This window comes from Jaculus jaculus, chromosome 8, assembly GCF_020740685.1.
Source record: "Jaculus jaculus isolate mJacJac1 chromosome 8, mJacJac1.mat.Y.cur, whole genome shotgun sequence".
NCBI classification, from domain to species: domain Eukaryota; kingdom Metazoa; phylum Chordata; class Mammalia; order Rodentia; family Dipodidae; genus Jaculus; species Jaculus jaculus.
The window spans coordinates 141915996-141931092 of record NC_059109.1 but is presented as its reverse complement, the minus strand read 5'-3'; the positions used below and the strand labels follow the sequence as shown (position 1 = coordinate 141931092).

Here is a 15097-nt window from a genome sequence, read left to right as displayed (position 1 = left end):
TGGGAGACAGCACCTGTCTTATTTGAGAGAAAGGAATGTCTTAACCCTCACAGACCATAAATCTCTTTCGTCTACAAGCACAGAAAAATTCAAACAGAGGATTGTAAAGGATGGGAACTACAGCATAATCAGTATTTGGAAACTCCATGCATGAAGCTTCAGTGGAGGCTCTCTCCTCTCTGAAGTGGGTTCTGTCTAATAGTGTGTCTTCAGTTAAAGTGTTTTCAGTTAAGATAAAATGAGTTAATATAAAAAGTTGTTTCTTTGTACTTCTCTTGCCTTATATTTTATAATCATGGAAAATGTTAATAAAAATTAAAAAAAAATAAAATCAAACTTTACTCTCTATAATAAGTTGGTAAGTTTATAGTGTCATACCTTATTATTAGGTTGGGACAGGTTCCCAAAATGGAGTCACCAAGGACAGCAGAATAGCAACAGAGACATAAGAGAGTAAATTATCCACATTCCTCAAGAAACCACCTAGCCAGTATCCCTTCTTTGCCAAACAGTACCCCCAGATCATGGTTTCCTGCCCCTTATCTTGTAAGTCACTCAATCACTGTTCTTGTCTCACAACCTGGCTATCTTAGATCTCCCCTAAAGGAACATTTTTATTCAACTTTTCCCTTCCTCATCTTCCCCCAACTGAAGAAGCCCTATAAAGCCCATTATCTAAAAACTCAGGTTAGCTGTGTTCCCCTCTGTGAGTCAGCCCTGGCAGCTCAAGCTTTTCCCAAATAAAAGCTTTTATCTTTGCCTCAGAGTGGTTTGCATGGTCTTGGTCAGTCCCAAACCTTACACTTATATTGAGATAGAAATTGGGTTAGAAAATTTAAAAGCTCCTGACCCAAAGTTATGTCATGTATTGTAATAGATTTATGTATTGGCATAGTTTTTTGTATTAATATAAATGACCTTCTGGAATTTTGCAGTTCCACCCAATTCACTCACAGGGCTGTATAACAGACTAATTCCATCTATCTGGGCCCCTTTTGATGGTTTTCCAGGCCTGAAAGTTAACAGAAGTAGAGACTCCCCCCTTTACTGCCCTGCTTCAGCTTGAAAAAGTCAGACTTGAATCACCATCCATCTTCCAAAAAACTTGGTGTCTCTCTCTACTGACATTAGACTTAAAGGTCATTAAAATACAAACCCCAGGGCTGGAGAGATAGCTTAGCGGTTAAGCACTTGCCTGTGAAGTCTAAGGACCCCGGTTTGAGGCTCATTTCCCCAGGACCCATGTTAGCTAGATGCACAAGGGGGCGCACGCGTCTGGAGTTCGTTTGCAGTGGCTGGAGGCCCTGGTGTGCCCATTCTCTCTTTCTCTCTATCTGCCTCTTTCTCTCTGTCTGTCACTCTCAAATAAATCAATAAATAAATAATACAAACCCAATTTCCTTTGTCCTTGGTAACCTTAAAAAAATATATTGCCTCTTGCACATAGCTCTGAGCCTAAACAGAGACAAAAAATATATAATATATGCTAATAGATCAAAAGGGTTATAAAGAGTTGTTTAATCTCTGAGATAACTACATTATATCCAAATGTTAAGCTTGTATATTTTCCATCTGATAAAGTCTGTATTTGATTAAAACACCTGTTTACAACAATAGGTTTCTTAAGTGATCTACTCTTAAATGTTTTACTATTGGGTAAAACTTATTTTTATGTTTTTAGAGAGAGAGAGAATTGGCACGCCAGGGCATCAGCCACTACAATTGAACTCCAGATACTTGCACTACCTAGTGGGCATGTGCAACCTTGCACTTGCCTCCTCTTTGTGCATCTGGCTAGTGTGGGATCTGGAGAATAGAATATGGGTCCTTGGGCTTTGCAGGCAAGTGTCTTAACCACTAAACCATCTCTCCAGCCCTAGGTAAAACTTTGTTTGCTATACACTTATTTTAAAAAACTGAACCTAATTATGTAAAATTTTACTGTGCCTGTAGAATTAATCAAACTTTAAACTTTTTCAGCCTAACATACCTTCATTAGTCCCTCTAAAGCTAAGACCTTTTGATCTCTGGACCAAGTAAGTAAAACTGTAAGCCTTCTATATTCAGAACTTTCAAAAAAAAAAAAACTTTAAACCTGATAACTAAGCTTCAAAATTAATTTATTAATCTCTATTATGTTTAAATTTAAAACTGTTTAAGATGTTTCAAATATTACTTCAATACAAGTTCCTTATACTTCCTCTTACCTAAGCCAAATATTTATATTTCCAGGAATTTCCACCAATTCCCAATCCAAGTTAACAATTCCTTCTTCCTCACATACAGCATCCCTGTTTTCTTACCTACCACCTATGTTATTATTTTTCTTTTCTTTTTTTAATGTTATTATTTTTCAACCTTAGATATAATATTGTTTCACATGTAAATGTCATGTCACATACAAGAAAATTCATACATAGATATTAACAAGATCATAATGGCTAATAAATTTAATATGATCTAGGAGTTTCTTTCCTAGTGGCTCAGATAAATATCACTCTCCTAAAGAGCTGCTGCCTTGCCTGTTCATAAAAACCATGTGGAACCACAGCTTGCTATGTGCACAAGGTGCAAAATCAAATGGAGAATCAAAAGAAGAGGCTCCCAGAAGCCACACCTTGCGACTTGAACCTCAACAATGGACTGTAGCAATCCTGGAGAAATAAACATCACCAGTCCTGAGCCAATAATATTTTGGGTTATTATTAGGTGTTTTTTTTTTGTTTGTTTGTTTGTTTTTTTGCTTTTCAAGGTAAGGTTTTGCTCTAGCCCAAGCTGACCTGGAATTCACTATGTCTCAGAGTGGCCTCAAACACATTGATCCTCCTACCTCTGCCTCCCAAATGCTGGGATTAAAAGTACGCAACACCACGCCTGGCCTATTATCAGCCTTTTTAATGCCAGTAATATTATTTTCCTGTATATGACCTGACATTTCTCAGTGACCAACTAAGATATCTGTTGCTGTAAGTTATAAAGATCTCACAGCTCAACTCCCTTCAAGTTAAACCAGTCCTGTCTATGACATGTAATTTTTTTTTCCCTCTATACAATAAGGCTCTTCCACACCCACAGTTTAGCCTCTTCTTTGCTGCTAGTCCAACAGGCTCAGTTAGTCCCTCCTTCATAACCATTTGTATTCATAGGCCCTTCTCTAGCCTCCTGTATTTCCAGATGTGGATTTCTGTTTCCTGACAAGACACAGGCACTAAAGCTCTCCCAACACAGCTTCATTTCAGGGGCCACTGTATCTGAAGGCTTCTTAATAGCCCTTCCCCCTGTTTTCTCCTTTTGTGTATGACCAAAGATGCTAAAAGTGTTAACAGAGCACCCTCTCCCAAATTGAGAGGAAAAGATTAAGGTTTCTTTCCTATGCTAGAGCTGCTTAATGTTACACAACCAGATGCCAGCTCTGCCTCAAGCCCAAACCCCCTTACTAATGTACCTCAACACTCCTTATGTCCCCACACCCATAACAGATCACCCCTAATAATCTGCCTCTTGCCTCCTATCCTTTTTCACAAGGCTAACATCAACAATAACAACAAACAAACAAACATCATTCCAGAATGCCCCCAACTCAAATGGACATCGGCTAAATCTGACTCAAGCAAGACCCTACCCTAATCCAGACACCAGAGAGACAAGACTTCCCTGCCCCAACTCCATCCCATTGGTCATCAGGAAAGAGTTCAGAGACCTGATTCGTTGACCCCTTTCCTTTTACTTGTCCTCAGGGTCCGGAATGTAAGGGTCTATAAGTATGAGATCCCAACAGTCATTAGAATCACAGAAATGACTGGGACATGGTGGCCCTGGAAGAGGCTTTAGCACAGAGGAAATTCTTTTGGGTTGTAAATAACTTCCCAAATCACAACCTGATAAGGTCACCTTGGCACAGGAGTGGAGCAAACTTACTATCATCAAAGAACTAGTCAAAACCTAACAGTCCTACCTGGAAATCAAGTCAACAAAGGAAATGGCCCTGTTACATCTCTTTCCCTTTTCCCCTTCCCCCATTCTCTGCCATGCTTGTCCCTGTTCAGCTGTTTCTGAGTGTGGCAGTCTCAAACCCATGGAATGGGGCTGACCGTCCTTCGCTGTTCACTTGCTCTCCAATAAAGAACAGTCGGCTGTTGAGGTCATATATTCTTTTTATTTCCACATCACTCTAGTTGGTTCAGCCCCAACTCTGATCCAACAATAAAGCCCAGATAAGTCTATGCCCAACTGCTAAAATTCAGGATCTCTCAGCTGTTTCCAGGATCTTTCAGGTGCTCCAGAATTTCCAGCTGGAGACAAAGACTTACTAGCGAACAATCTATTCAGTCTTTCCTAGACAGGTCTAACCAGGTTAGATTTGTTACCTTGGCATGCCATAAAATTCACACTCAATTTTCTATTCCCTAGGTAAGAACAAAATGTGGTATTCAGGCAAGGTGGAAAAGTGTCACAGCATCAATAATCTTAATTAGGTCTGATTATGGATTCTTCCCTTGGGACCAGGTCTTTTGATTGTGCTAGGAATGTCAGTAGACCCAGAGGCAGGGATAGGAGAGGTATCTCTTATTGATTAATTAATTAATTAATGAGACAGAGAAAGAGGCAGAGAGAGAATGGGCACATCAGGGTCTCTAGCCATTGCAAACAAACTCCATATGCATGCACCACCATATGCATCTGGCTTATGTGGGGACTAGGGAAATAAACATGGGCTGTTAGGCTTTGCAGGCAAGTGCTTTAACTGCTAAACCATCTCTCCAGCCCCAGGAGAGGTGTCTGTTATCACCCCCTCATGACAGGGTACAAGATCCTGCTCCAGGCCTATGTAGGTGCCAGTCATAAAACAGATGCCAGCACCTCCATAGAAGTCAGGTGTGTGTGCTGGGCTCACATCATGGACCAAGACTCCTTTAAAGCTCAAGCCTAGAAAAAGCTACTAGTCTTGATTAAACAACTTATTAATTGTAAGAGACTAATCATTCATCTATTTCTCCTAATCAAATGCCTTCAGGTTTAGCATGCTAAGGTGGCTAAGATGCTTAGTTCTCTGTTCTGTCCTCATGCCCATTTTCCAATCCCTGCTGTCCGTAGCTCTTCTTAGCAAGTATATAATTATCCAAGTGAGTCAGAGTCAGCCCTACTTGAAAGAGACTCAGGGTCTGCAGTCATCCCCACCCACCCTGAGGACTGGTCAGAGCAACCCAGGAGACAATGGCATCACCCTGGCTAATCTTCCAGCACCCAAATTTGAAGCTAGTACAAGCCAGTTATGAGCTCTTGCTCCCTCTCTACTGTGCTAGGACCCTTGGACAGCCACTAAATCTGACTGCTTCATGGAAATCCAGTTGATTGGGTACCACTCCTCCTCCTGAAGAAATGGACTCCAGGAACTATCATAACATAGTCTCTGCGTTTATGAGCCAACCCTGGAATGAAGGTCCTTCAGGCCAATTCAATCAGTATAGGCAGACTCTATATGACATGGAAAAGTTGCCTGGGCCTCAGTTTCCCCATATATAGATGTTATCATCCTACTTCCTACATAACAGGTAGTTGAGAGGTGAAAGGAGACGGTTCAGATAAAAGGGCTCAAATCATATATCAGTCTACCTTTTCCCCCATATTTCTTAGAACTGAGGTTTGATTCCTGATGGGGTCAGGGATACTCAAGGGATAGAGCCAGGGGTCCTATGTAGAACTCAGGCATTTCTGAGTGGTCTTTACAACTCAAGGAATGGGTCTCAAACAGCTCTTCATCATCTTCAGTCCTAGATATTATCTGATTTGTCTTATGCTATTTGGACAACTCCTACAGAGAGAGAACTATGATAGAGTTAAGATAGGGAAAACACTTGACAGAGTATTAAAAAACAGGCAAGAGTGTGTCTGATTGGCAGAAAGTGATCCTGGAACAGATATGAGTAAGTCTAATGCAGAGCACTCACTGCCAGGTGGTAGTGATATGGTGCTGTCCTGCACTACCTTTCCTCCATGGAATCCTGTGAGGGGAGAAAGGTGGCCCAGATCTTGCCCCTGTCACCATTACAAGGCCTCTTACCTTGGGGATAATGAGTAGTCTGAGGTAATGGCACAGTGCTGAGGCTATGTTATCTGTTCCAAGAGGCTCTAGTTGTACACCTTGAGACCTGCACTAGCTCATGAGGCAACCAAAAGTATGGCTAGCTCTCAAGATCCCAAACCAGGCCAAGTAGACACCTTGGCCAAACATTCACACCCATTACTGAGAGGGGATCCCCAGAAGCTTAGGAGAATTTGTACATATTCCCATGCAATACTTTCTATAGGACCCAAATAGCCATCTAATATTCTTTAACAATGAATACTTGCCCACTGGGGTTTTTCCATAGTTGGCCCATCCAGGTGGCAACACTACCAGATAGGCATTTCAAGGAAGCACAGTTGTGGCCCCTTTTGGCAGCTATTATGTGTCCACAAGACCTTCATTTGGGTGAGTAAGGACACACTGATGGGGGTTGTTACCTTGCTGAGCACAAGGAAGACCAGGCTGGAACGGCCAGTGGATGGGTATGGTCATCAGAACATGTGTGTTTTGGTTTTTTGGTTTGTTTTTTTTTTTTGAGGTAGGGTCTTGCTCTAGCCCAGGCTGACCTGGAATTCACTATGTAGTCTCTGGCTGGCCTTGAACTTACAGTGATCCTCCTTCCTCAGCCTCCCAAGTGCCGGGATTAAAGGTGTGTGCCACCATGCTTGGCAGAATATGTGTTTTATGCATGTGGAATATCCAAGTAGAGCCCCAGAAGGTACCAGAGCTATGAAAGGTTTGGGAGATGGTGTGAAGGTCTCCTAATCACTGAAGACATTAGGGTCAGGGATAAGAAAGAGGCCCAAGATGTGGGCTGTAAAAGCTAATAAGGGACACCAAAAGGCAACTGGGGGAAAGGGCAGAAATAAGGAAGAAGGAACAGTCAGGTTTCAGATAGCTCAGCACTGAAGACACTGAAGAAAGCAATTAACTCAGAGACCACGGGAACAGCCAAGGGGGACAGGTAGCCTAGAGCACAACTCTGCCAAGTCATTAAACCAGTGTTGGAATAGGGCATCCACAGTCATGTATAAGAAGTCCTGTGAGCTCTACTATTTTGATCTGACTTACTATGAGGCTCTGTTGAAGAAGTTCACACTCCACCTCCTTGTGGGTATAGCAAGAGGAAAAGCACAGACAGTACAACATCTGGGGACCACTTGTGCTAGTGACCTTGGAACATGAGCATACAATAAAGAAAGAGAGAGAGAGAGAGAGAGAGAGAGAGAGAGAGAAAGAAAGAAAGAAAGAAAGAAAGAAAGAAAGAAAGAAAGAAAGAAAGAAAGAGGGAGAGAGAATAAACAAACCAGGTATGGTTGTGCACACCTTTAATCCCAGCACTCAAAAAACTGAGGAAAGAAGGTCACTATGAGTTCAAGGCCAGCCTAGGGCTACAGAGTGAATTCCAGGTCAGCCTGGGCTATAATAGGCCCCTACTTCACAAAAGAAAAAAAAGAAAGCAGGTATGTGCCTACCTTCACTATCTCTCAAACTTCATCTAAAATGACAAATTTTGAGGCTGGAAAGATGTCTCAGCAGTTAAAGGCACTTGCTTACAAAGCCTGATGGCCTAGGTTCAATTCCCCAATACCCACATAAAGCCAGGTGCACAAAGCAGCACATGTGTCTGGAGTTTGTTTGAAGTTGTAAGAGGCCTTTGTGTGCCCATACTCACTCACTCTTTCTCTTCCTCCCTCTCTGTCTCAAATAAATACATAAAAAATATTTTAAAATAAATAAATATATAAAAATACAACTTTTAGGGCATAAATTTCAAGGATAGGGAGATGCAAACAAAGGCAGCAATGTAATTCAGAGCCAGAAAACTCACAGGTGGGCCACAAATGGCCCCCAAAATGCAAAATGTTGAATCCTAGCTAGAGTATAGGAACCTCATAACCAGCACAAACTACCAACATCCCCAGGAACTGGTAGCACCAGGCTCTACTGGAAATGTTCAAGTGTTCAAGAAAAGACAATGAGTGGCAAATGTTTCCAGAATCAACACATCCCCAGGTCCCTTCCCTGACAGAAGAATTCTCCCCACCCTCTGTAGAAACCATAGTTTCATTCTCCAGAAAAAGTCAGAACAAGTCTTGCAGGTTGAGAGAGAAGACCCTACAGTGGGAGGTCCCACAGCAAAATGAATTCTAGATGGTGTCCACCTGTTACTTCAAGACGCTCCACTCCTTGTGCCCAGGCCAATGGCCCAGCAGTATCCTAAGCAAGAGACAGTATCTCCTCAGGAATAACCTTTTCATGCCACTACCACCTGTAGGGTCATGCAGCTAGCACCATGGGAACAGCTGTGGTCCCACCTTCCTGAGACTGAAGAAGCTATTGTGCTCTGCTCTGCTCAGATCCAGGATTTCAGAGTTTAGTGAACTTAACTCTCAGGAGCTCAAGGTATCATGATGACCAAAGACTAAACACTGTAATCCAAAAGACATAAGAGCTTAGAACCCCAAGATGAACTACCGAGGTTTCCCAAAATCCTGGAACTGGGGTAACAGAGTATTGAAAACCTCAAAAAGCACTGTAGGATCAAAACAAACATAAGGGAGCTGGAGAGATGGCTCATCTGTTAAGGAACTTGCTTTCAAAGCCTAACGACCTGGGTTGGATTCCCAAGTACCCATGTAAAAGCCAAATGCACAAAGTTGTACATCCACTAGAAGTTCATCTGTAGTGGCAGGAGGCTCTGGTGCACCCATCCTTTCCCTCCCTCTCTATCTCTCTCTGCTTATAAATAAATAAAATATTTTTTTAAAAAAAACATAAGACTCTTTAAAGAGCAATGACCCTCCTTTCCAGGATTTTCCTCTCTAGGAACTCCCTCCATAACCAGCTACATCCCCCAAATGGCCTTCCTTTGGGGTTTTCAGAGAACTACCCCTGTAGCAGTCATTTCTCCTAGGGAAGGCTAAATGGAGACCAGTTCATGCTACCACATCCCTCACCCGCAGAGGAGCTCCTGTCATGGCCATCCCTGGTCTGGGGCAGTTACTGAGGCTAGGAGTACACTAGCCAAACCAGGATGCCATTTGAAGTTCACCTGTGACTAGGTACTCTCTTTCCTCATTGGCCTCTTGCCTCAAGCAGTACCCTGTTTCTGAGCATAGATCTCTGCTAGGATGTAACCCTTGCACAACCACCCCACTTTTAGTCTTTTCTATCCCACACCACCTGCACACTTACTGAAGCTATGACATTGACCTCTGAGGTCTTCTTCTATCCACATCATATTTGCAATTCTATGAACCACCTGGAAGCCCTACAGAGCCCAGAGGCAAATGAATGTGTTGTCAGACCTCAACAAAACTTACTAAGGATGATCACCTGCCCTTTGAAAAGTGCATTCACACAGTTTGGTGATTCACATTACAGCTCTTTGGAATTGTCTGGAAACTTTTTGAGTAAGTCCTTTGTCTGTGCTGTATGTGATTAGAAAGTGGCTCTGGTTTAAGGGCCAGGCTGGGTGGTTCCCCTGACCTACACTGTTCCAAAGTCAGTAGGAAAGACAATGGCCAGGAGTGGATAATGAGTAAGGAGCCAAGTCCCTGGTTGTGGTCCTCCTGTGGGGACTGATGTGGCCCCTCCCCTAAGGGCATCTCATTCCTCCACAATCCTGGCCTCAACTACTTACCTATGCAACCAGCCACAGTAGAGCCCTAGCAGCCCCCTCCCTTCCTTTCCCTATCAAAAGCCATTACCTCTCTAAGCCATTTCTCATGATCCAGCACTTACTATGCCAACATTGAGGGCTACAATTCCAGACCACAAGTCACTGTCCCCATGTGGATATCAGAAAAGGAAAGCCCTTTCTCACAGCTGTGCAGATTCTGTATGGTCCACTGATATATGCTAGAACCAGTCCCAGTGAATATTCCAATGTCTTGGGTTACACAGCTTAGCATTTCAGAGAATTTGTCAGGAAGGATGAGTTGTACCTATATATAAGAGGGGCTCCACATCTGCCTCCTGGAAACATTCCTAGGGAGGTCAGGTTGAATGTGATTCAAGGCTGAATGTGGGCTGGCTAGAATTCCACCTAGTGTAAAAGTATGACAAGGGCTAAGGAAAAAGCTTAGCATTTGCGGTGTTTGCCTTCAAAGCCTAAGGACCCAGGTTCATTTCCCCAGGACCTACATAAGTCAGATGCACAAGGTGGCACATGCTTCTTGAGTTTGTTTGCAGTGGCTGGAGGTCCTGGCACACCCATTCTTTCTCTCTCTTTCTCTTCTCCCCCCTCAAATAAAATAAATAAAAGTTAAAAAATATTTTTAAGTATGACAATGGAAAGGTGTCTCTGCAAGGCTAAAAATCTAAGGTATATGAGCTGAAGCAAATAAAATAAATCCATTGCCTTACATAGTGGTAATTCCAAGAGTAGACTGCCTTCAGGTGTGACTACATCCCACAGCTCTGAGATCATCAGAGAGCTTCTTGTTCTTCTCTCTTCTACTTCATTTCCCAACTGTGCCTGAGCTGGAGCTCTCATACATTCATGGCTAGAAGAGATGGCATAGCAGCACAATTTCATAAACCCAATCCAGCAATCCCAGCAGGAAGACTATCTGTGGCCCTAGGAGCAAACTCCTAGGAAGAACCCTGATTTGGACATGACTGGTTTCATGGAAAGGGGCAGGATGTATGACCTGGACTTCGAACAACCACATGTGGGGGAGGATGGTTCCAGCAGAAGGGTCCATATTGGTGTGTGTGTGTGTGTGTGTGTGTGTGTGTGTGTGTTGGGAGATAAGAATGGAAGAGCCCCTCCTGCTCTGATCACCCACACAGTACTCCCAAGAAAGCAAGGATCAGAGGCAGCCTCCCCACAGACCACAACACCAACTCAAAGTCAGACTTTTATTAGGAAATCACCCTCCAAACACAACACAAAGTGCTATGGGTCCAATGTGTTTCCTGAGGAAGGAGGGCCACAGTATCAGGGCTTCAGGGTCCTGGGCAGCTCAGCCAGTGAGTCCAGGAAACTGTCTGGGGATGACCATGGCCAGGACTCCCTTACAGCAACATGACTCAGCTGTAAGAATCGCCACAAACGCGACACGAGAAACACACCAGAGCACACACATCTGAACTACACTTAAATAATAATAAATACAGAATTCCACTTGTTATTGTCAGCCTGAAACAAAGGAACCCAAAAGGAAAAAGAAAGCCAGAACATCTTTCTCTCCACTGGACCAAGGGGTAAGGAACCCCAAATTATCAAAATTCCTCATTTACAAAATACTTTTCTTTTAAAAAATTCCATTATTAAAAGAATAAATAACAAAATATATATAAATAACTCGGTTGCATCAAAATTATAACTAGAAGAATTATCAAGATTTTTGTGGCCTATCTTATAGTCAAATAGGTATTTTGCTTTGATTTCACTTATCTCACTATTATGGTGCCCTAGTGTGCGGTCTAGTTGAAATAGTACAAAATTAATAAATAAAAAAAATAAATAGCAAATGTTAACATAAGAGATGTGAATATAAATACTTAAATCCTGACAAAATTAAATAATTTGTAGAGTATCTAAACTATCTACTTTCTGTGTCTCCCAGGAGGTGCAATTTCTCTACTTTTAAATACTAGTTTGGAATTGCAGTCACCATTGACTTAGACTCTATTTACACAGTAAGAACATTGTGTTTTTAACACATTAAATTAAAATTTACTCTTTTCACATCTTGAATGGATCTAAAAAGGAATGAAACCTTAGTGGTCTGCAATTAGGAGTTTACCCCTGACTTCACTATCCCACTTTGGTCACTTTGGACAAAGATATTGAGCCCAGACATGACCCAAGTAAGGTGACTAGGATGGGTCAGGGGCCTGGGTGAAGGTAGAGAAACCAGAGACATGGCCCAGTGGTCCTGGGTCTAGAGCCCAGACCAAGGGCTCTAAAGACTATAGCCAAGAGGAAGCAGGTCTTCATAGCCTCAGGGTGCCTGCTGACCAGGTAAGAAACTGATTTTCAGAGACTTTGGGTGAAAAATCCCTTGAACTGACTTGTTGAAACACTTGTCACTGCTATCCGGAATGCATGTTCCTCACTTCTTCACCTCTGGAGCAGAATGTTGTTTACCCTTAACACAAAACTGAATTAAATAAAAACAGAAAAGATACTTGCCACATGGGCCTTGCTGAGCATAGCCAGAAGCCCAGGCATGCCCTCCAACTGAGACTAACACCCAACCAGCCCACAGCTATCCTCCCAGCCTCAATAAACAATGGAATACTGTGGCTGCAAACTCCAAAACTTCCCTGAGAACCTTGTCCATGAGCTTCCACTGGAGACTTTGAGCTGCTCTTCAGAGTTTCTTTCAGAAAATAAAAATAAATCACTTTATAATACTTCACTGCCCCAGGGCACTTGCATGGGGAGGTCTTCATCCCTGGGCCTGATGGTGGCATCATGGGAGACACTGATTTTCAGGCTCCCCTTTGGGTAAGATGCCCAAGGCCACAGCTGGGCTGTCAACTAGAAGTAGCTATGAGTCAGAAGTCCCACCGTGAGGAGCAAGGCAGTGGTGCCTAGACCTGGATGCCCCTCACGGCCTGCTTGATGGTTTCCAGGAGGCCTTTGTTCTCCGGGTTCTGGTAGCAGTCCTGATTGGAGTACATGTCAGTGAGGGTGCTCACATAGGCATCAAAATTCTGTTCACATATTGGCTCCTAGAGAACAGAACCAGGTTAGCAGGTCCTATCCACTCAGTGGGCCCCACATGGCGAAAACCAGTGGGAGATACTCAACCCCAGGCCAAAACCCACAAGTGTTTCTGTCTGTAGAGATCCCAATGACAGACTCATCATCCCTGGAATGCCATTTTGCTCCATTTCATGAACTATACAGGCAGACTAGAGCACTGGCCAACAGCTGCCCTATGAGAGCACAAAGAACCCAATCAAGGGTAAAGAACCCTTCCCAAAGAACCCTTCCTACAGGATCCAGAAGCAGAGCAGTAAAGTGCACCCACCCTCCCTGATCTCTGAAGAGTCCCTAGGGCAGCTGTTAGCTCAGCTGTAGTACCCACGGGGCCACTGCTGCCTACCATGTGTGGAAGGCGGATATTGGCAAGACTTTGGATGAGGGCCTGGCTCAACCCAGACAGTTCCAGGAACAGGGCTTCATTCTGCTCCTCAATAAGCTTGTTTTCCTCCTCAATGTTCTTCAGGTTCTTCTCCATGGAGGATATCTGTGCCAGAGACATAGGAAGTGCTGCCTGTCCTTGACCTTGTACTACTGGGCATGCACTAGCCATGCTTCACAACTCTTTGGGAAAGGACAGAGCCCAGGGGTGGGGAAGAAGCTGCACTCTACTACCTGTTGAAAGCCCCATCTAGAGAAGAAGGTAGTAACACCCTGGTTCCTCAACAGAGGAAACAAAGGTTTTTTGGAAGCTGCCTGTGACAGAAGAGTCAGGAGCAGATAACCTGAGTGCCCAGAACTATATATGGCCATAACTGTCTGTGCCTTGTCCATCCTAGGTATGAGATGAGGACACAGATTCTGAGGCACTGTAAGCTCAATCTCTGCCTACACCAGCAGTTCCTATGTCCTATTCCTCTCTTTTGGATGGGAATAATCACACTGAGCACTCTCCTACCAGTGGTGACAAATGTGGCTTTAAAGGACTGAATGGAGGCTGGGAAAATGACTGTGGTTAGCACTTGCTTGCAAAGCCTGTTGGTCCAGATTCAGTTCCTCAGCCACCCATATAAGGCTGGATGGGCATTAATTTGCAGAAACAAGAGACCCTGGTGCACATGTGCGTGCACACACACACACACATACAAATAAAGGACTATACGGGAATGAAGATCCTGCACCCTTCCATAGCTAGCATGGAACTCCCTCAGAAGGATGGCAATGACCTTCCAAAGAAATGCTAGTTAAAGGAAGCATCTTTATTTTGTTTTGGTTTTGGTTTTTTGAGGCAGGGTTTCATTCTAATTCAGACTGACCTGGAATTCACTATATAGTCTCAAGGATGTGGTCTCACAGTGGCCTCAAACTCATAGCGATCCTCCTACCTCTGCCTCCCAAGTGCTGGAATTAAAGGCATGCACCGCCACTACCAGCTTTTTGTTTTGTTTTGTTTTGTTTTGCTTTGTTTTGTTTGTTTGTTTGGGAGGGGAGGGTTGGTGTTTCTGAGACAAGGTGTTACACTAGCTCCAGGCTGGCTTTGACCTCCTCAGTCTCCTGAGTGCTGGGATAAAGGTGTGCACCACCACACTGGGCTAGGAAACAGTCGTTTGGTTGTTGTTTTGTTTGTTTTTGATTTTTATTTTTTGAGATAGGGTCTCACTCTAGCCTAGGCTGACCTGGAATTCACTCTGTAGTTCTAGGCTAGCCTTAAACTCACAGCAATCCTACCTCTGCCTCCCAAGTGCTGGGACTAAAGGTGTGTGCCACCTCACCCAGGTTTTTCTTTTTTTCAGGTAGGGTCTCACTCTAGCTCAGGCTGACCTGGATCTAACTCTAGTCCCAGGTGAGTCTTGAGTTAACAGCAATTCTCCTACCTCTGCCTCCCAAGTGCTGGAATTAAAGGCATTCACCACCAAGCCCAGCGGAAACAGTCTTAAAAGTGGGTTGTGATTTGTGGTTTTGAAATGGTGTCATCTCTTTGTATTGCCCAAGCTAGTCTTGAACTCATAGGGCCACATGGTTCTCTTGCCTCATTCTCTTGAATAGCTAGTACTATAGGTATACACCACTCTACCCAGCACTTAAATTATAGGTTTTGGGAGGTAAAGAGATACTGTCACAAGGATGAGAGGCATAAAGATTCTGAGGGGGAAAGGGGAAGAGATGACCTGCACCATGCCATGATCTTACCCAGAAACATGGGTAAGGAGACAGTGAAGGTCCTAGCCAAGAGGCCTTGTCCTTCCTGTTGTCACTGCCAGTGATCCTGAGGGACAACATGTACAGGACACAGCAAAAGTCCTTCCTGACTCGATTATTAGTACTTTTGTTTGCTGGTTGGTTTGTTTGTTTTCAAGGTAGGG

General features: G+C 43.5%; 1 protein-coding gene across 6 annotated transcripts in view; it reads right to left on the bottom strand.

Moving 5' to 3' along the window:
* Nucleotides 1-15097, bottom strand: part of Myt1 (myelin transcription factor 1) — a 95781-nt gene that overhangs the window by 2874 nt on the left and 77810 nt on the right. For 5 of the 6 annotated variants that reach the window (XM_045157185.1, XM_045157188.1, XM_004669533.2 and 2 more), the window contains 2 exons: nt 13138-13281; nt 10923-12760 (listed from right to left, as the gene is read on the bottom strand). The exons of the other annotated variant lie outside the window; for it this stretch is intronic. In XM_045157185.1, coding sequence (XP_045013120.1) covers nt 12620-12760; nt 13138-13281 — 285 coding nt within the window. In that variant the 3' untranslated portion in view covers nt 10923-12619. Of the gene's footprint in view, nt 1-10922; nt 12761-13137; nt 13282-15097 lie in introns of those variants that run through there. 6 annotated transcript variants of the gene reach the window in all.